Source organism: Acipenser ruthenus, chromosome 18 (genome assembly GCF_902713425.1).
Source record: "Acipenser ruthenus chromosome 18, fAciRut3.2 maternal haplotype, whole genome shotgun sequence".
In the NCBI taxonomy this organism is placed as follows: domain Eukaryota; kingdom Metazoa; phylum Chordata; class Actinopteri; order Acipenseriformes; family Acipenseridae; genus Acipenser; species Acipenser ruthenus.
In genome coordinates, this window is record NC_081206.1 from 1,877,235 (window position 1) to 1,897,289 (window position 20,055).

The 20,055-nt window shown below is 42.7% G+C and overlaps 1 protein-coding gene and 1 pseudogene across 6 annotated transcripts in view; one reads left to right on the plus strand and one right to left on the minus strand.

Annotated features, from left to right (window-relative positions):
* The window catches only part of LOC117420922 (arf-GAP with SH3 domain, ANK repeat and PH domain-containing protein 2-like), a 36,914-nt pseudogene extending 32,728 nt beyond the window's left edge, over positions 1-4,186 (plus strand).
* A 107-nt stretch (positions 4,187-4,293) lies between these two features.
* LOC117423305 (CMP-N-acetylneuraminate-beta-galactosamide-alpha-2,3-sialyltransferase 2-like) overlaps positions 4,294-20,055 on the minus strand; it is a 28,086-nt gene continuing 12,324 nt past the window's right edge. Inside the window, exons 1-8 of one of the 6 annotated variants that reach the window (XM_058990749.1) lie at positions 13,451-13,536; positions 9,946-10,045; positions 8,707-9,499; positions 8,040-8,233; positions 6,617-6,796; positions 5,913-5,958; positions 5,416-5,535; positions 4,294-5,165 (exon numbers count right to left, since the gene is read on the minus strand). In XM_058990749.1, coding sequence (XP_058846732.1) covers positions 4,953-5,165; positions 5,416-5,535; positions 5,913-5,958; positions 6,617-6,796; positions 8,040-8,233; positions 8,707-9,024 — 1,071 coding nt within the window. In that variant the 5' untranslated portion in view covers positions 9,025-9,499; positions 9,946-10,045; positions 13,451-13,536 and the 3' untranslated portion in view covers positions 4,294-4,952. Of the gene's footprint in view, positions 5,166-5,415; positions 5,536-5,912; positions 5,959-6,616; positions 6,797-8,039; positions 8,234-8,706; positions 9,500-9,945; positions 10,046-13,450; positions 13,563-16,026; positions 16,101-16,251; positions 16,426-16,623; positions 16,757-20,055 lie in introns of those variants that run through there. The other 5 variants (XM_034038854.3, XM_058990751.1, XM_058990750.1 and 2 more) reach the window with 5 other exon arrangements.

A 20,055-nucleotide genomic window follows, 5' to 3' on the forward strand; every position in this document is an offset into this window, starting at 1 on the left:
GTATAGTTCATTCGGTCCCACAGTACTACGTACTGTCCCAGTTCTGACAGCATTGCTGTTGCACACGCAGTAAGAAGTGCTGGTCAGCAGTGAGGTCATACTGGGAGATGATCTGAAGTGGGTGTTTGGAATTCTTTGCATGTTTTTAAGTGGTTGCCTCAAGCTTTCTCCCGCTGGTAGGTCAAGGTTAGAGTTATTTTCCATGAGTAAGTTCTATCACTGTGTGAATAGTAACTGCTGCAGATTTTCCTGTTTTTAAGCAATGAATCTCCATTTGACATGAATGCTGGGCCACCTGCTAAGCTGTTGTTGAAGCTAATCACTACCCTCTTTAGCAGTAATGTGTGTTTGGGCTTGTCTTATAAAGCCATTATTAGGTGGTGATCCAGGATTTGTGGGTGTTTTATTATTATTATCCCTTAGCATGTGTAAAGCTGAGATTCATGTGTGATCGGCTCTGTTTTGATTTGCAGGGCAAGCCCAGGATACGGAGAGTGAAGGCAATCTATGACTGCATCGCAGACCATCATGATGAGCTGACATTCAAGGAAGGAGAGATCATTGTGGTGACTGGAGAGGATGACGCAGACTGGTGGGTAGGTATCCTCCCAAACCCTTCCCTTTGGAGGAAAGGACCTCTGGAGTGGTGAGGGGGGCAAATACTGTTTGAATGCTCTGTATAAAGTGTGGTGGATCAGACTCCCACTCAGAAACATGCAATAAAAAAAAAACACCCCAGTGTGCCGACTCCCGGGTAAACAAAACCTAAATTAAAATTAAACTAAACAAAACCTTTTGTGTTTTTTGGAATGGGCTGGGATTGATCTCGGGACCCAGGCTCGATTTCCAGACTCCAATCCTGGCAAATGAAAAAAACAGACCCTTTCTCATGAAGGAATGACCCCACAGTGAGGGCCCAGCTGATAATGTTTTCCAGATGTCCTGGACCCCATACGTTCACCCCTCTTGAGCAGAGAATGGCTCAGGCTGTGCATTCTTCTGAATGAACTGCTGTGTCAGCACTGGTAATCTGATGCTATGGGCTGGTTTACGTGGGGGGATATTTTACTGGGTTATAATTTGGGTTTTAAAACACAGCTCCCCCACCCTCCGTCTGAGCTGAACAAAAAAGAAGCCTTGTTAAAGTATCTTTCAACCATAACTATTAAACACTCCATAGCACTACATTTAGAAATACTAAAAGAAACGTATTCAATTCAATGACTTCATTGGATATGCTTTCCACTCGTCGGACTGCTGTCCACAGGGGGGTGAATGCATCAGCTTGATGGAGAACTTGAAAGAGGATTATAAAGCACTCCGCGAGTAAGGCAGGACTGAGAACTCATCCTTCTAATATAAATAGCGTGGCACCTCCTGCGAATGGTAAAGCGACCCCACTGATCCCTGCTGTTTGTGTTTCCGCAGATGGGCTACATCGAGGGGCAGCAGCCTCAGAAGAAAGGGCTCTTCCCGGCCTCGTTTGTTCACATCCTCTCTGACTATTGACCAAAGCCAGGCAGAGATCAACGTACAGGACATGCAGCAGCACAACTACGTGGAGATACTGAGTCTTTGCAACGTGTATGGCTCATGTGCAGGCCAGCAGTATATGGTTAATCAGGTTAAATAAATACTATAAGAATCTGGGTGCAGTGTAACCCATGCTACGTGTGCGCATTGCCTTTGCCTAATCATTGTGATCTCTTAGGTTTTGAGATCAACCAGCTGTTAGGAAGCGATCGAGCACTGATGAGCTGAATGGCCTCCTCTCGTTTTGTAAATGTTCACCTCTGCGCAGTAACAAAGCACTTTTCATTGAAACCGCACTCTTGCACAGTATAGAGGCACAAGCTGAGAGGCTAGGTGTTTTACAGAAGCGCATGTGAAGCCAATTTGACTGTTTATGTATATTTTGTATTATTCAAGCACTGGATATGTCATAAACGTTTAGTGGCATATCAGATCTTTCTGTCTCAGGTTAGAGGCAATCAAAGAAAGCAGGTTCGGGCTGGTATCTGTTAATTACCTTAGGACAGTGGCTACGAACAAAATAACTCATTTTGCATGTGCCAGTTAAGAACTCATACAGTAGCTTGACTGTTATTGTCTATGATGGAAGACAGCAACAAGATACACAGTATAGAGCAGCGTTCAAGCAATGTACGATCTACCAGACCACGGGCTGGTTAAACAGCACACACTGGAGAGTATCATCCGTCACTTTCTTTAGTTATAGCAGATTCTGCTCAAACAAAGGAGATTAATAGCACACCTGTTGCAGAGATGTGTAAAAGTGCATTGTGCTGAGCTGTGTGTTGAAGTCTGTCCTGTCCTTTCCTTTCCTGTCCTGTCCTGTGTTTCGTAGTCAGGCTAGGGGGTTGCTTCTTTGGGTAGATAGGTGTGTGTCTGAGGTCTTTGCCCACGCTGGCGAGTTTGGTGCAGAGCTGTACGTATCGGTTTGGGGGTGCGCTCCAGTAAGACTGGGGAGTTGTTTGTGATGGAAGATGTGTGTCCTTGTATTTTCCAAACTGTTATTGGTTGTGCTGATCATCTGAGAAGCTGTGGGTGACCTGTGGATCATTTTGCATTTTGAATTTAACAATACAAGCTTTGCTTTATAAAAAACGTTTATAGCAGATGCCCTCTTGTTTGATATTGATCGGTTTAACCCTTAGAGCTCAAATACCGTCCTGTGTCAAGACCAAGTGGAAAGCTATTAGGTAACAAAGCCTTACATAATGGTTGCTGGTGTTCATTACCATAGAGCACAATAAATAACACGGTAATGATTGTGCAACAGCAGCAGACAGTATCCAGGCTCGCATTTTGTTCTGGGATTTCAGTAATCGAGAGTGTATTAGATTACTGTAGTGACGGTTCATTTGTTTGGATAATGCAGCGAGTTTCAGATAATCCGCTTTTGCATAATCAAAAATCTAATTAAGCAACATGCTAAATGACATCATGTTGTGCATTAATGGTAGCTTCACAGTCGCTGAAATGCTCCTCCAACCCTTACATCAACAACATAATATAATGTCTATTTTTATATAGCGCCTTTCATAGTGGACCACCATCACAAAGCGCTTTACAGAGGTATGCTGTGAACTGTGCATTATATGCAGAGTCATTTACAATAGGACATTGATTTAACATCTCACCCGCAGGATGGAGCACAAGGAGGTTAAGTGACTTGCTCAGGGTCACACACAGTGAGTTAGTCAGTGGCAGAGGTGGGATTTGAACTGGTGACCTCCTGGTTACAAGCCCTGGACTTTAACCACTGGACCACACTGCCTCCATGTTGAATTGTGTGTGTTTGCTGCTGTGCACAAAGGGCTACTCCTTGTAAGTGTTGCCCTTTATCAAGCCTGCAGTCCCACTACAACTCTCCAGTATCTCAATCAATACTGAGAAGCGTTTGGTGGTAATAGGATCAACGATGATAATAATACTTCGCTTCTCCAAGGTGCAATAATTGGGTGTGCGTGAGTTAAATGGACCGATCACTGCATCCAAACACACCCCTGCTGGTTTACAGTGAATACTTGAATAGAACAATTTAGCCACTACGAGGAAAGGTTAGTGCCAAGGTATTGCTATTGTTTCATGAATTCTCTTGTTCTGCTGTCCTTGTTGCTATTGTAAGTGGTTGAGTTATTTTTTTTTATAAATACCTGATTTGATTGACAAGCTGTTGTAAAGTTATGAATGGAACATACACATTTAGTCCTGTGCTGTTCTAATTTTTTTTTAAAAATCAATAAAAATGCTTTATCGAACAAAGCACCCTAGACAAACAGGTCAGGGTGAAAATAAGGCTTGAGGAAATGTATTTGCTGTGAGGCAGCGTGTAAAAGAATGCCATGAGCTTCATTTGGATTGCCTGCATTTCTTTCCTAATATACTGTTGTGTGTTTTTTTTTATGAATCCTGATATTTTCTCAGAAGAACATGGTATTAGAGACGTCACCCTGTGCTGTCGTTTTGTTTTTCATTTGTATATATTTTGTAATGAATTATTTGAGATGATAAGGGTTTGTGTATTACATGGTGGAAGTCTGGTATGTAAAATGTATTCAGTCTTCTGCTGCTTTTTGTTTGTGTGCCAGTACAGCACCCTCTTCGTGTTTATTATCATTCTCTTTCTTTTTTAATAAACTCTTATACCTGTAAGAGGTGAGAGCTGTTTCATTTTTGCCTCGTGTTTCCAAATCCACTTTAGTGCTTTCGGAGTGTGCAGAAAATTCATTTGCAGAGGGGAAGAAAAAATTCAATGCTCAAGGTACATTTGATTACTTCTGATTATATTTACAGACATGTGCAAAGTGGATAGTTGGACTTTCATAAAGGAATTGCAAGGGTTTTTAAGATTGCTTTTCTTTCGCCACATGCTAATGTTAGTAAATACATGAACCTTCTCAAAGATTCGGGTAAAAAAGAACCTGGAAACGTTCAGATCTGACTTATTTCCTTCCCCCAGCAGCGCCCTGGGTCTCTGAATATCTCACTGACACGACACTCTGAACTGCATGGCAGTTTCCTCTGTGGCAGCATTAGGGCTGTTCAGAGGAAATGCTTTTGGGTCATTTCAGCTGCAGTTGGAGTGTGGTTCCTCCATTTGGCGCTGATTACAGGGGTGGGGTGGGGTGGGGTGGGGTGGGGCGGGGGGGGGGGGGGGTGGGGGGGATAAGCTAGACACATGACATTAGGGTCATTTTACAGCTTGTAACAAAGAAAGCCTCTTTTTGGGTCTATTACAGAGAAAGCGCGGAGTTTGCTTTCATTTCAAATAGAGCAGCGTAGTCATTTTGTCATTTTTATTAAAAAAAAAAAAAGTCATTTCTTCAGTTTTCCACAGTTGGGGTTCAAGTCCTCCCATAGCTTACAGTCTGTAGTAGTGAAAGAACGGTCCATGAGGAGTTCTGCACTTCCCCTGCTGTTTTGGCTTATGTCTTTCGAATGTATTTATTGACTGGACGTGCGGTTCGTTCTGGAGTATACAGTCTGATTTTTCCTTCTTCAACCAGCTTCCTGAGGGTTTCAGTCTCAAAGTCGGCACTGTGAACTCCTGTTTTCCGGAAAGCGCTGGCGTATTTGTTTTCTTCCCAGTAGTGGTGCCAGTTCCCATTGACGTCGGCGCCGTAGCCGAACACGGACACCTACCACAGGGAGACAAAGCAGGCATGGTGTGCGGTGAGCTTAATGTTCCAAGCGTACGCCGTCACAGAATGAAATCCGGTAAAGTAATCATTTAATCAGAACTGCTTCTGTAATCTCCCAGACCCCAACCCCAACTCATTACTGATGCCACAGGGTAGAACCCTCTCTCGGGTCAGTGAAGGATTGCTTTGGAAGCATGAGCAATGCTGATTGCATTTCCTAACAGATTAAGGTTTGGTTGGGACTCACCTCGTCACAGGTGTGCAGTGCAAATATCACCGCCAGCATGCCGGTGGAAGGATATCTCCCATGATGCTCTGTCCATTTGTCATTGACATATTTCAAGAAGGCTGGGCTGATTACCATCACCTGCAGATCAGAAGGGGAGACCATTCGCTTCCTGGATTATTTCATTGTCAGCAACTAATGAACACATTATTCAGCAGCGCAAAAGAAGCAAACACAACAGGCTTGATTCTCAAAGCTTATTTACTCCAAATCCAAAAAAAAAAAAACAACGTTTTTTGCATTTATGAAATGCCCTCTGTTTCTGGTTTGGTTTCTTATGAGGTGAGTTTTTACTATGTGAAACAAATCATGCTCATGACGATCTGAAGTAAATGGCTTTGAGAATCTAGCCCAGTGGTGTCAAATTGAACGCAGAAGTGTATAGAGCATGACTTTCTCTTCTGGAATTCACCATGGCTACTGCTCTCCCAAAGCGCTTCCTGAAATCTTCCCCTTACCTTGTCTTTGTCAGCCTTGATAAACTGTTTGACTTCCATGTACGTCCTAGAGAGGGAAAACAAAACACATTTCAAGGGCTGCAGTGGATGGTGTCCATATCGAGCAATGAAGAGGATACACTAGAGTAAAAACCTCACTATCGTTTTCAAGTCCAGTCCCCCGCCCCCCGCTGTAAAGTCACTTCTGTTCAGATAATCTGATTGTTACTGAAAATTGTTAATGTGGCATTCCCAATCAAGAAACCCCTGTACCGTAAAGGAATATTGTGCCGTTCTGTGAATACCTACGCTGGAGGGCTGAGGGTGCATTTTCTCAATGCAATGATGGTGCAGTAGTGCACTGCATGCACCAGGACAGGTTTGGAATCAAAGTCCGGACAATCAGCCCTGAACTGCACCGTTCTATACCTTATCGATTCCTCAAACCGGAATTTCCCTCACACCTTTGTGTGTGGAATATGTCAGTGTGAGTAAAATACCTCCCCCTGACAAGGTTACTGCTAAAACATCTCGGACAGGTCTGCAAAGCGTGTGGGATAATGTGTTCTAACACAAGTCTGTGCAAAGCCCTGTGGAGTGTGGTTAAGTGGTTTCAGCAGAGGTAGGTGTAGAATCAAGAAGCAGCTCAAATGTAAGCGTGGCCCGCATGTATTCTTGACGCGAGGATTTTCAAGCAGTGTATCTGGCTCTCGTCGCTGGCTTACTTGGTTATCTGTCCGGTTGAAAGTGCGCTTGCAATCCACTGCAGGTCCAGTGTTTTAAAGGGCACAAGGACCAGATGGACGTCAGCTGGGAGATCAATGGCACTCTCTGGGTACAAGAAGTGGTGCGTTGTCTTGCGCCCCACGTCCGACTCAAACCCGCTGGTTACAGCTTTGTTCATCCTGAATGAAGTGACAGAGTGAGAGTGAGACGAGGGGGAGGGCTGCAGCGATCCGGGGGGGGGGGGCTCATCAATACCCCCCCCCCCCCAAACCCCGTACATTTGGGTTGATCCACCGGTGATACTATCATATATCAATACAGAGATTATTATCATTGGTATTGTTGGTCAAATCAATGCCTGCGATATTACAGGATGATGGGGCTGGATAATGTTAGTAAGTTAGATAATGTCAGTTAAACAATGTGAAGGGCTTATGAATGACTTCCTTCCTGTCGATGGTGAGAGACCTTAATAATTCATTGAACTTGATCAGTAAAGTCTGTATATATCACACCTTGTGGTTCTCTGATTTCCCACAGTGCAAGTCCATTTCCTTGTGAATATATTCATTTAAAAAGAGGGTCCTGGAAACCACAAATGCCATGCATCTCTCGATACAGCTATGCTGAGCATGACCTGCATGCATAAAATACCTCCCCATGACAAGGTTACTGCTAAAACATCTCGGACAGGTCTGCAGAGCGTGTGGGATAATGTGTTCTAACACAAGTCTGTGCAAAGCCCTGTGGAGTGTGGTTAAGTGGTTTCAGCAGAGGCAGATTTAGAATCACTGTGTGGTCCAGTGGTTAAAGAAAAGGGCTTGTAACCAGGAGGTCCCTGGTTCAAATCCCACCTCAGCCACTGACTCATTGTGTGACCCTGAGCAAGTCACTTAACCTCCTTGTGTTCCGTCTTTCGGGTGAGACATTGTTGTAAGTGACTGCAGCTGATGCATAGTTCACACACCCTAGTGTCTGGAAGTCGCCTTGGATAAAGCCGTCTGCTAAATAAACAAATAATAATAATAATTTGCAATATCTACTACCAACCATTGCTTGGTTAATATAAAGCGGTACTAAACATCATGGATCCGTACCACATCATGGATCGTTGTTGCTGTGTTACCTGTTTGAGAATGTGGGCAATAATACTTGCACTAGAGAAGACATTTTGAAAAGAGCTTTGAAACAGACTTGAAAGTTGTAAAAAGTTGTCAGGATGTTAACAATGAAAAGAAAAAAGACAGCTACGTTATTTAAACAGTTGTAGCAACACCTGGGAGTGTCTAACGCTATATATTTTTTTTCCGAACCCCGTTTCTTACTCTTTTTAAGGTTCAACCACGTATGCGCGAGACATTGCATTTCCCACTTTAATATCTTAACAGCATTCCTTCCTGTATCCTAACCAGCACAACCTACCTCATCACAACATCGTGGGAATCGATCAAATTGCCGTAAAGGGATCCCCGCAAGTTTCCTGAGTTGCCCACCACGGCACATCTCCTGCACTGGGATGGGTCGCCCGTCATGTCCTGGTCTGTCCCAGGCAGCACAGCAAACACCTCAGCTACCACTTCATTTACTTTCACATCTATGTGGGATTGCTGCAAAGCCTAGAGGTGAAAAAAGAAAAAAAAAACGACTTTCATGTTTCTGTAGCAAGAACTTAACACTTTATGTGTAAGCACATAATTGCATGGGGATAGGGGGATTAGAGTTATATTGTACAAAAAGATATACACATTAAGTACATTGTAACTGTGCAGAATAGCATTGTAATGGTGTGTAATTAAGTATGTAAATGCACAGTAGTTAGACACTTCATGTAAAGTGTTACCGCAGAATTACTGATGGCTTGCTTGTTCAAGCTGGGGCCTGGATAACACTTCATCTTCAGCGGCTCCTAGGAAACTTGTTTAAACAAGTGTAGCAGCACTGAACAGCATCAATGTTCAATAAGCCTGGCTCTGTCTTTGTTGTGAATTCCACTCTGTTTCACATGGCACTAAAGCTTGGTCAACCAGGTGCTTCCAAAGTACTGCAGGTTTACAGTGATCTGATGCCTGTGGAAACACAACCTACTTACCAGCCACCAGCTCAGGGCAGGCTGAGGGAGATTGTCATCTTTGGCAGTGAGCAGTGGCTGTGTGCTGGAGTTGAAGCGCTTATCGAACCAGGCTGACACGCCCTTCTCAGAGATGCACTTGGTGCAGCTGCAGGCTCGGGGGCTCTCTGGGGGGACTGTGGTGAAAGTTTGGTTGCTCTCAGATAAAAGTTCTTTAATATGGGTGCTGTCTGTGTGCACTATGAAATTGTAGTGGTTCATTTGCATGTAGACCACAATGAGAGCCGCTGTCAGGAGAAAGATGGCCAGGCCGGAGCACATTCTCCTCTTGCAGTGCATGGTGGTGCGAGGGCCCCTGGCCAGTCCTAGGGATGCACCAGGGGACACGCTGTCAAGGGCAAAGGTGTTTCTCCTGTATTCAAAAACCACCTTTCAAATGTGTTTTCAACAGTGCCAGTGATAACAACAGCCCCTTTGTTCAAAAATCAATGAACAGTTAATGATTGTCATTGCCTGGGATTAAAAACAAAAACATGCAGAGCAGCTTCATTCGATCTGTCTGGCACCTTGGACTATGATAACGTTCTTGCTCTGTTTGTTTATCAAAGTATTTTTAAAGAGGCCCAGTAAACTTGCTGCTTGGCTAGTCCAGATATTGTTACATCTGCACATGTTGTTGTTTCAAAAGAAAAAGGAAATGAAAAAAAAAAAAAAGCAAAATGTTGTTTTTCTTTCTTGTCGTCGGTTCAGTTCCTCAGAATTTCATCATCTTGAGTTCAATCGAAAGGCAAAAAACACAGGTTCCTGCTTGCTCCTAAAAAAACAAAGATATGGAAAAATGTTAGAGGCCAATTCCAAATGCATTTACTTTGTCAATTCACTAGAGTTTACTAATTCCTCTCATAAAAAAATCACTTAACGTGGACTAACTGAAGTCTCATCTGCCCCCGGTAGTCAGTTTACCACAGTGGAAGTGGAATCAATTAAACAAACATCAGATTATAGTGGTTCAGCTGCAGTACAGCCTGTTCCAAGCATGCTTCCCTGCCTATGATGCAATGTCTGTATGGGGATCTCAAATTAAAAGGGAGTTACAAAGTTACTATCCTGCTTCTTTATTTTAACATATGGATCAAACATTTGCTGTAAATAACAGAGAGTCCCGTCGGAAAACACATCATGCATGCAGAACTGAACAAGTTTAATATTCTAATGCCTTTCAGCATTCCAACCAGAGAGCGATAATGCACGTAAACCTACCCCTCTCCTGCGTCTCTGAGATGTGAATCAATATACATCCTGCTCCTCTGCTGTTTAACAGAGCTGCTCTGCAGCACTGGAGCCAGCCTAAGTGAAGTGCCTTCAGAACAGAGACAGACAGGGAGATTACAAGCGCCCCAGTGGAGTGGCCGGGACCGCATGCCAAGGCCCTGGTCTTAGGCGTGGAATGCAGCTTGCAGACTCGTAGACTACTGCAGGACCTGCAGAGCCAAGAGGTCAGCCTGTGATAATTCAGAGCAACCAGCTGACTTTCAGCTGATCCAGATAAAGCAGCTGACTATCATGAAAGGGCTCTGCCTGCATTGTGTCCAACAACTAGCAGCAAAGTGTCCCAGACTGCAGTTCAACTGCACTGCTTCCATTATAACGCTCTAACCTGATAGGGGAAGACAGTGGCTGCAGAGGAATGTGGCATCAGAAAGGGGCCAATCAATATAAGACATACCCAATGTAAGCTAATGAGCTTTGGAACACCAGTGTGCTTGTGGTTTGCATGAGTAGATCAGTCCTCATTATCTGGATTCTAATGCATTGCTTGCCTCCCTGTATATTACTCTGTGTTTGGGAAAAGGATATGAGGTTGTTTTTCTTGACCAGACCCCTGTCTCCACATACTGGGCTGTGAAAGCAATCTCTGCCTCACAGGAATGCCACCCACACTTTGTGATACAAAGAAAACCAATGCAAACAAATGTCTTTTCACAGGGGGAGGTTGTGCAACATCTGTCTCTGTCTGGTGGAGATAACACCACACTCCTGTGTATTTGAATCCTTATTCTTATAACTGCTATAATGACTTGTTTCACTGTACATGTTGTGGACATGCCCACAGCGACCCCACATGGCTTAAGGTTGGAATTGCATCAATGACCTTTAAGGGGGGAGTCAAAACTGCAAAGTGCAAAAAATTCCAATGGATAATTTACATTATTCTGCCACAAGCTGATTAGCTAGAGGAAGAAATCACATGATGGATAAAGGTAAGCATTATCACCTTAAAGTTGAAGAGATTTGAGTCAGAGTGTATTACTGTGTTGTATTAAAAAAAGAAAATAAAAAAAGCAAACAAACCTAACCACACAGAAGTGCATAGCAGTTTGATCCATTCCTGGTTTTACTGTGTTCAATGAGACACACCTGAGCTTGTTACCTATACACTGGGGCTAATCAAACCCATATTACAATCTGGAATGGGTGAAACGGCTATGCAGTTGGGAGTCTTATTTCCATCCCTGCCTTAAACAGGAGCAAAGGCCTTCAGCATTCAAAAGAAATAGATAACACCTTCACTAGAGTAAAGAACTGAACCCAGTTCAGGCTGTCCTTGATTAAACACAGTAGACATGCCAGCTTGCACAGACCAGCTCATCCAGGAAGAGTGGTCTGTTTGAACCTGCTGCCAAGGTAAATCTTGTTTCAAATCTCAAAATGAAATGGGCTCCTGATTGAATTGTTATCTTTTTCCAGTGCAGGCCTCAGCTGATGTGATTTCCAGGGTGGAGCCACTTGAGCCACGAGATCATTGTTTTTGAGATCAACCCGATATTCCCTTATGAATATTTCATTTGGCAGCTGTTACTTATTTTCCAACAAGTGACATTTTCTGTCAGCGTGACCAATTAAAACAATACAAATGTTCATCTTTTTTTTTTCCAGGGGCATTGCTGAATGATACAGCGCAGTGTACTGGAAATGCGGCGGTCTAGCCTTAAAACAACAACGTCATAATAAAATCAAACCTAAAGCTAGTTTAATGCTGCAGTTTGGGCAGTAGAAGCACGACATGGGGATGTTGAGTTTGTTTTCCAGTTAGGCTGTTTGGATATGGTCATTATCACTGTTGTTATCTCAAACCAAGGACGTGCACAAATGAGTACAGGGTACAAAGTTCACAATCAGCTCGTTAAGTTTTCAGAAAATATAGTTTTTAAAAATGCAATGCCCCTTTATAGTAAATCTCGGAAGAGGAGATCTCCTGTTAAGAGGAAGTTATTTAAACATCAATGTTATCTTTTTAGGACATCCCTTCCCCGTCACGTAGAGAAAAATATGGTCAACAAATTGGGTATTTTAGGAAGTTTCAGAAGCTTTCTCACCATGTGGGCTTGCATGAGTTCTACAGCTCTTATTTTGCATGGACATAATACCTGCCCTGAAGCAGGAGCTCCTCTCCCTGTCCCAGAACGTATCCTTTCAAATAATGCTGGTGAGAACGTTCTTACTGCAAATGTTCCGGAGTGTGAACCAGCGACCATTTATTCATTCATCTTTTAACCAGGAACAAACCCATTGAGACGAGCCCTCGTTTACAAGAGTGTCCTGGAAAGATGACCAGCAACAGATAGCAGTGATGTCGCATCAAACAACACATCTCTAAAAGACATCATCATACATTCAGTCTGGGATCAGAAACATTCACACTTCCATCATTCTTGGAACCTGCTCATTAAAATACATGTCATAGTTCTACGTTTAGCTGATTCATTTGGGTTATGTATCTGATCTACTATCATATCCTGGAAACTCTGGTCCAGACAATTCCATGCCATAGGGGCGCTGGAACTAAATGCCAACGCAGGACTGTCTCCATGGAGCTTTATCAGTAAGACTAGATCGTAAACTGTACTTCGGTATGTTTACATGTAACTTCAAGCCTAGGTAACCCAGCCACAAACCTATTACAGTTGTACACACAAAAAGTACCCAGAGAGGACAAAAAAATATTATAATAATGAGTGTTTATATGTGGCTCTACGCAGTTGGGTTAATGGTCTTATCTGTTAACTGCAGGAGTGGTGCGAAACTGAGCAACTACTCTTTATGAAAATTCAGAGAAAAGACCAGATAGTAGCAACAGTTTTTTTTTCTTTTTGTTAATATTTAAACATTTAAAAATATACGTGAGAAGCTGAAATGCAATGGAGATTATTCAACAGCCAAGAGCCGAACACACACTGCTAGAAAGCTGCACAGAGGATACAAAAGAAAAAGAAACCGCCTCTGTTACAATATGCCATGTACTTCTAAATTAGTAAGAAACTGGGCCCATATCGCTGAGGTTTAAAATAAGTTACCGGATTTGGAAAGGAGTTTTTTATGAATAAAATGAAGTTTGCTATTCTGGAATGTGATGCAGAGCTTCATTAAATAAAGCCAACAATACCGTCAGTTCAATAGCACAATAGTTTTTGTTTTTACTTGACAATGTTAAACCCAACTCAGATAACCTAAATTGGGGTTAGAACTAATCCAGTTAACTCTAGCATCTGGTAACAGCAATTGCTGGATAATTCTGCCACTTATTCTACAGTTTTGGGCTGGATAATCGTAAGCATTAACAGTATGTGTATATTTTTTGTTCATTTAAAATTAGGAAGTATTCTGCAACCAGCAACAGCTTTAGATTCTTTGAACCTTTTACACACAGCAAAGAACATGCAAAAAAAAAAACAAAACAAAACAAAAACTTAAAATAAGTACTTACACAGCTAGAAAGAAGGTGAAGTGAATATCCAGTGAGCTCCTGTACTGTGTGTCACGTTAACTAGAATAATAAAGCTACAGTGGTGTGCTGAGCTGCCCTGCTGTCTGGATCTGAGAAGCTCCCCCCCCCCCCCACCTCCGTTAGACCCCACCCCCTCCTCTCTTCAGACAGTCTGTGAAGTGATGAAGCTGTTCAGAATGAATCTATTTACTGGGAGCTGGTCATGCTGTTGTAAAGCGAGATCCAGAAACTAAGACTTTTCTCAGAATGTGTCACATCTAGAGTTCTCCCCGTGACTCTGGTTTCAGCTTGATTTAAACCGCTCATTAACTCCTCGCCCACCCCCTACTCAAACCCAGCATCTGTTTTCCTTCAGCTGGACACTCCTGAGCTAGATCCTTTTACAGTCAGCCTTCACAGCAGTACTCCCTAAAATGGCTTGATTTGCCATTGCTGGAATGACTGAACCTTCCTGGCTCCTTTTCTTTAGAGAACACTCACCGGACCCACATGCTACAGTGACAAATCCAAGTGTGGGGCCAAGAGGCACCGGTGGGGGCAGTGGTGTGGGCGATGGAAATGTCTGTAATTTGGACAGTCACTGCAGCCTTTCACTTTAATCAGAGTGCATGTCAGCCTCCAGATCTCATGCTAGATATCTGTAAACTATATACCAGGCTCTACATTGAAACAAAAGCAGTCTGTGTTCTGGTGAATGCTATGGGTATCTTTATGGAAGATCCAATATCCCCGGGTGTTAAGACTCAGCTTGGGGGGGTAAGAATATTGTGACACTATTGTGAGAATGGGCATCTTCAGGAAGAGGCTGACCTGCTAACTAACATAGAATAGACCGGTCATATCAAAGCGGTTCATTGACACTTTCAGTTAACGTTTATCAAATGTTAAAACTAGATTGGGTATGGTGCTTCCTGCACCTGAAAGCTTGACTCACTGACACCACGGATCAGGGTTCAAGTAAAGCAAGCAGAAATAAAGCTGCAGGGTTTCAAAAGGTTAAAGTTGTCAGTTATGAGCAGTACTATACAACATGATACAACTTTAAAAAAGACCACTGTTTGATCGAGATATCTTGTAGGAACTGGAGCATCACAGAACATAGATACAGCTTCTAAATCAACATTCATTACTGTATGACTGTGAGAGAGAGAAGAGAGGGATTCTTCCTACCCCATCCCCCAAATCTACAATCATGGGACACCGACATGTTGTGACAGCTGTTAATATGCATGCAAACCGCACCAGCAAGGCAGTGCTGAGCTGCTTGCTTGAGGGATACTTGATATGTGCTGCGCTGGCAGCTAAAACAGCAAGAGAATTGACAGGAAATGCTTGCAAAACAACCCCCAAATAAACATGCTTGATTTTCTAAGATGTGGGCTGCTGCAGCTGTCTGAGTGTTGTTAGCACATGTGTTTAATTCTCTTCTGTAGTTTTGTTGCAGCAGTAGATCCTTTAGCTGGGGCTCAGAAAGCACACATGCACATTAAACAGATTTCAATCAGCCTGCTACTTCTCTCACAGGAAAAAAGTCACTACCAGCCACGGAATTATCCTTAGAGGCACAGTGGGGTCCCACAAAACAATGGCTGATAACTACTGCAGATGCTTTTCAAACTTGGTGAGGAAAATCAAACTGAAGAGCTTATGTGAGCCACCCCACCAGGCGCTAACAGCAGAGTCAATGGAGCAAAACTACTGAGAAAAACACAAACAGCAGTTTTCAGTGTCGGCTTAATATGTTTAGTATGATATACAGAATACACACTTTAACCAGAAACTGTGCACTCATCTATTGCATTAGGACAGGATTTAACATGCAAGGTGGTAGAATTAGCCCATTCACAACCCAAGAGCTTTACTTAAAAGATAAATCAGGGCAAAATGTGACTATTAAGCTGGAGTTTTCAGCTCCTGCTTCATGTTGTAAAAGTAGAGACTGGAAAGCGTTGGAATGCTGGGCTCAGGAATTCTGCTTCATGCTCTCTTGCAGATGAAATCACTCATTGAGTGTCTGGCTGGCGAGCCTGTTTTCATGAGGAGTTTCCAAGATCCTCCCGGGTAATCTTTCAGTCCCAGCTGGGGGACAGCCTTGTTTTAGTTGTAACTGAGAAGTGGTCAGTGCAGCAGACAGGGAGCTGGCACTGGGTGGCTAAACCACAGGCTAAAGTAAGAGGCACAACTACAAGATAGAGCTACAGTGGAGTCTTCAGGGTCAGCAAAAATGACAACAATTAAATACATGTAAAAGAAAATCAAACAGTACAAATGTCCTTTGTCTGGTAGCACAAACAACCTCAAGTATTGAATTGAAGTGTGACAGTTAATGAAAAGGAATCCTTGATCTCAGGTATGAATTGTTTAGATGTACTAACATGATGCCTGCAACACCCTTAACCCTTTATTTTCCCATACCTTTTTAATGGGCTCTAAAAGTGTCCCACTAGGCCAGCTACATTGCCTTGTATGGACATAAGGCAGTCTATACCAATCCCATTGCACGCAAGAACAGCTAATCAAGTATTTAAAACAGACAGAAAGAAGTTGTTACTCACAGATTACAGAGCTGTTCACTTCACAGGGCCTCCTACAGGCTTCATTAGTCCATTATCCACAGCTCACAGCGAAACTGAACAAAGCAGTGTATTAACCAAGAAGTACCTTAAGCAAAAAGTCTATATATTTCTTTACTAATTTCAAACCTCAAGACTTAACCAAACCTCTTAACGACAGGACTTCATCAGCGTTTCTTCTGCTAGCTTCAAAAGAGCAAGACTTACTTTTCTTCAAGAACGGCTACATTCTACATGTTGAAGTCTCCCATCTTCCTCTCCGGAACACAGCAGAAGTGAAACTATAGCCACCAAACCAAGAGGAGACTTCCCCTGCAGCTCTAACAAGTAAATCTCTCTACGCGTTAAACCCCTGTTCAATGCTACATTACCCTCTCAGGAGAGTAGCAAACTCACAGGAAACAGACCTCTTTCCTTGAAACGTCAGCTGTTTGAGTTTTAAATTCTTTAGCATTTCAATCAAACTCCATACTTTGGTGTTCTCAGAAAGCACTCAGATGGAAAAAAAAATCAATTGAAATGGGATTAATATTGAAACAGAAAAAAAAGAAATGAAAGCAAGCAAGCAAGTAACTGTACCTTGTCTGTCTTGGCATAAGAAAATCTGTTACTCCCAGTGATTGCTCCACTCAGTCCTGCCTGCCCTCTCGCCAGCTATTGTGAAGTGAAAATAAGCTTTCCAAGATGGTTTGGATTATAAAATGACGTGAAACAAGTGGGTTGTCGGTACATTTCTCCCTCTCTAAGAGGTGGAGCAGAGGATGTGAGTTTTTTTTTTTTTTTTTTTTAAATATAGCAGAGTTGTCCTATAGGGTAACACTAACAGTATGCAGCGTGTTTTAAAATAGTTTGCATATTAGGATGTGGATGAGCACAGCTTGAAACACTTCATGCTCTGCCTTATTCATGGTAAATTACCTAAACCCCCGCAGTCAACTCTAATCGATCATATAAAAAGGGGAATTCTTCTAACCTGCTTGTACAGTCATGCCTGAGATTGTGTTTCATACACTGGTGACGGTCATGTGCACATTAACTCCATGCAGATCCTCGCCTGCCTGCTTCTCTTATCATGGCTTTCTTCTGAATTAGATAGCCTTAATTAAATGCAGCCTTACTTAAATTCATTTCAGGAGGTCTAAGCATTGTAAAAACCACCCTTTTACAGTCTAGGCATATTCTGAAGCTGCAGCAATAAACATTTTAATTTAAACCAACTCCCCCAGCTACGCTGCCAGCACTGTGTTATATCAATCATAAGTCTAACAGCACAGCAGCTCATGTACTTGCATTGCACTTAGCATGCAGTCACTTTGCCAGCTGCATAGTTAAAAGAAATACACTGCAGGATCTTGCAAGCGTTTTGTGGAACACACCAACTGCTACTTAGATAAACAGACACAAACTGGAGAGTTTTGAGAGGAAAAAAAAAGCTTATTGACTGTTTTGTTAATGGTGAGTAGGTGCCTTTCAGCATTCCAAAGCCATTCTGTTTGGTGAGTGTTCTAAACAGGTTCTAATGAGGATGCAGTTCCTCTGCACAGCTCCTCATCCATATGATCTGGCACATGGCGTTCAAGTGACAGACCCCAAGACTAAACAATGAAAACAAATAAACAGTGTTGACTGTGTGGGTGGTGCAATCTACAGGTCTCATGATCTAAACATCTGAAATCTCTAGGTTAACATGGGCTCTAATGATTGTTCCCAAACATACACTCTACAAATGTGTTGTGTTAACAACAGTGCTGAGCCTCTGTGGTGCTGGTTTCATGATATCTCGGTGTGACCTCAAAATTAAACCAAAAGTGTCTAAAGCTAAATTTCAGCTCCCTCCAAATACTGCAAAACTAGGGTCAACATGGGAGCCTTGATACTGAATTTGGTTGCATGACGGAGCTTGCATGAAAGAATATGCAATGCAGAAATGAATAAGTTGCAGGACTTTATTTTCAAAATACTAACGCTGGTTTGCCTTTAAGTGTAAGAATGCGCTAGTACGCTGCAATGGAACAGCTCTCTGTGGGGGAGTGAATGGCGATTCAGGTTGACCTTGTAACAGCCTCTCAAACACTGAGCAGAATGCATAGTTACTCGCTGATAAACTGAGACCAGCCTTCCAATGAAGGACAAGGTAAAACTGAAAATACAAGAATGTATGAAGGGCATCCAACCCCCTGGAAGCCATTCGGCTGAGTCTGTGTTAGCAGACTCTGTCTGCAGGGCAGCAGGAGACATTCTTTTGGTTGTAGCAGCGTCTATGAAGGGTGAAGCACACTCACATATGCAACATAAATACCCAGTCAATGGGCTCCCTGTGAGGAAACATTAAGCAAAAGCTTCACACAGCTGCAGAAATCTTTAATCCTCTTGGACTGTGGAGGTAAGAAGCAGTCACCGAGACTGCAGGAAAAACAGCGAGGAGAGACAGCTGCATGAACTTGGCTGGAAAAAGCACAGAGCTTTAAAGAGAGGTACAGTATATCAATTGGAGAGGCTGCTGGCTAATACTGGGCCTCCTTAGCCAAACAACATGATGGTCTACATTGGGCTGTGAATCAATGCAAGAGAGACTACAAAAGGACCAGGCGTTCTGGTGATGAATCCTGTGGCTATAAACACCCTGTGACCATTCCCATCGGCAGCAATTCTCATCCCTGTGTCAGCTTTTTAATACCCACCCCCCCTCGGAGTCCCCCCCCATTGTCTAACCGACCCACCTCCCCTCCTACACTTTCCTGGACGGATGTAAATACTCTTTGTCACCTCTTTCAGAACAGAAACGGAGGACGACCCTCTTTTTGAGAGAGGTTGTGAAAGTGATGTGTGTGGTCTTCTCGTTTCATAGTGTATTTATCAATCAATCTATCATATATTTTTTTTCTATAGTGCCCCATATACATAATAAAATGTCACAAAATCTACTTAAAAACAAGAAATAATTATAAGCCTGGTCAAACAAAAAAGTCTTCAGTCTAATTTTAAAAAAAGAGATTGTGGGAGTTTAGGAGCAAGACATCGAACGGAGCGGACACCAAAAGTAACTGTCCGAAAAGAAGGTACACAAAGTGAGTAGGCATCAACAGAGCACAGTGCTCGATTTGGGACATAATGCTGTGTAAGGGCAGACAAATAGGAAGGTGCCAGGCCATGCAAAGCCTTACAAGTAAGCAAAATCACCTTCTACTCTATTCTCTGAGTCACAGGGAGCCAATTGTTATTATTATTATTATTTATTTCTTAGCCGACGCCCCTGTCCAGGGCAACTTGTTACAAGATATCACATTATTTTTACATACAATTCCCCATTTATACAGTTGGGTTTTTACTGGAGCAATCTAGGTAAAGTACCTTGCTCAAGGATACAGCAGCAGTGTCCTCCACCTAGGATTAAACCCACAACCCTCTGGTCAAGAGTCCAGAGCCCTAACCACTACTCCACACTGCTGCCCCAATGGAAGTCTAACAGAATGGGGGTTATGTGATGTCACATTACTGAGTCTTCACCCCAGCGCAATGCAAACGGAGCCTGTCATACACAATGAATTATAAGCATACTTCAAAAATGTTGCATGAGCATGTTTCACATAACAAACAAACAAACATCTGATACATATTTACGAATGTGGTCTGTGTAATGCAACAGTGGAGTATGTGCTTTATAAATACATATGAAACATATCCGGCATGTTTTCCACATTTCTACCGAACAGAAATACAATAGCATATTCTGCTTTGGTCGTGACTGCTTCAGAAAAACGTCAGGGACCTGAAAAAGAAAGAAACACAACTTGGAATGAAATAAGCTTTGTACTGAGAAATGAGTGTGCGGTGTGGGAAGTTGTGAGGGGGTTTTGATTAGAGCGGGGTTTGATAATTTAGCACCAGTTGGCTCTCTGGTGCTAACCTTTCAAAACAGTTAACCACCAAAATATATCTTATCTGCATTGTATACACTGTGGTAAAATCCTGTGAATAAACAAATACTGCACATACTGAGCGTAGCGCGAC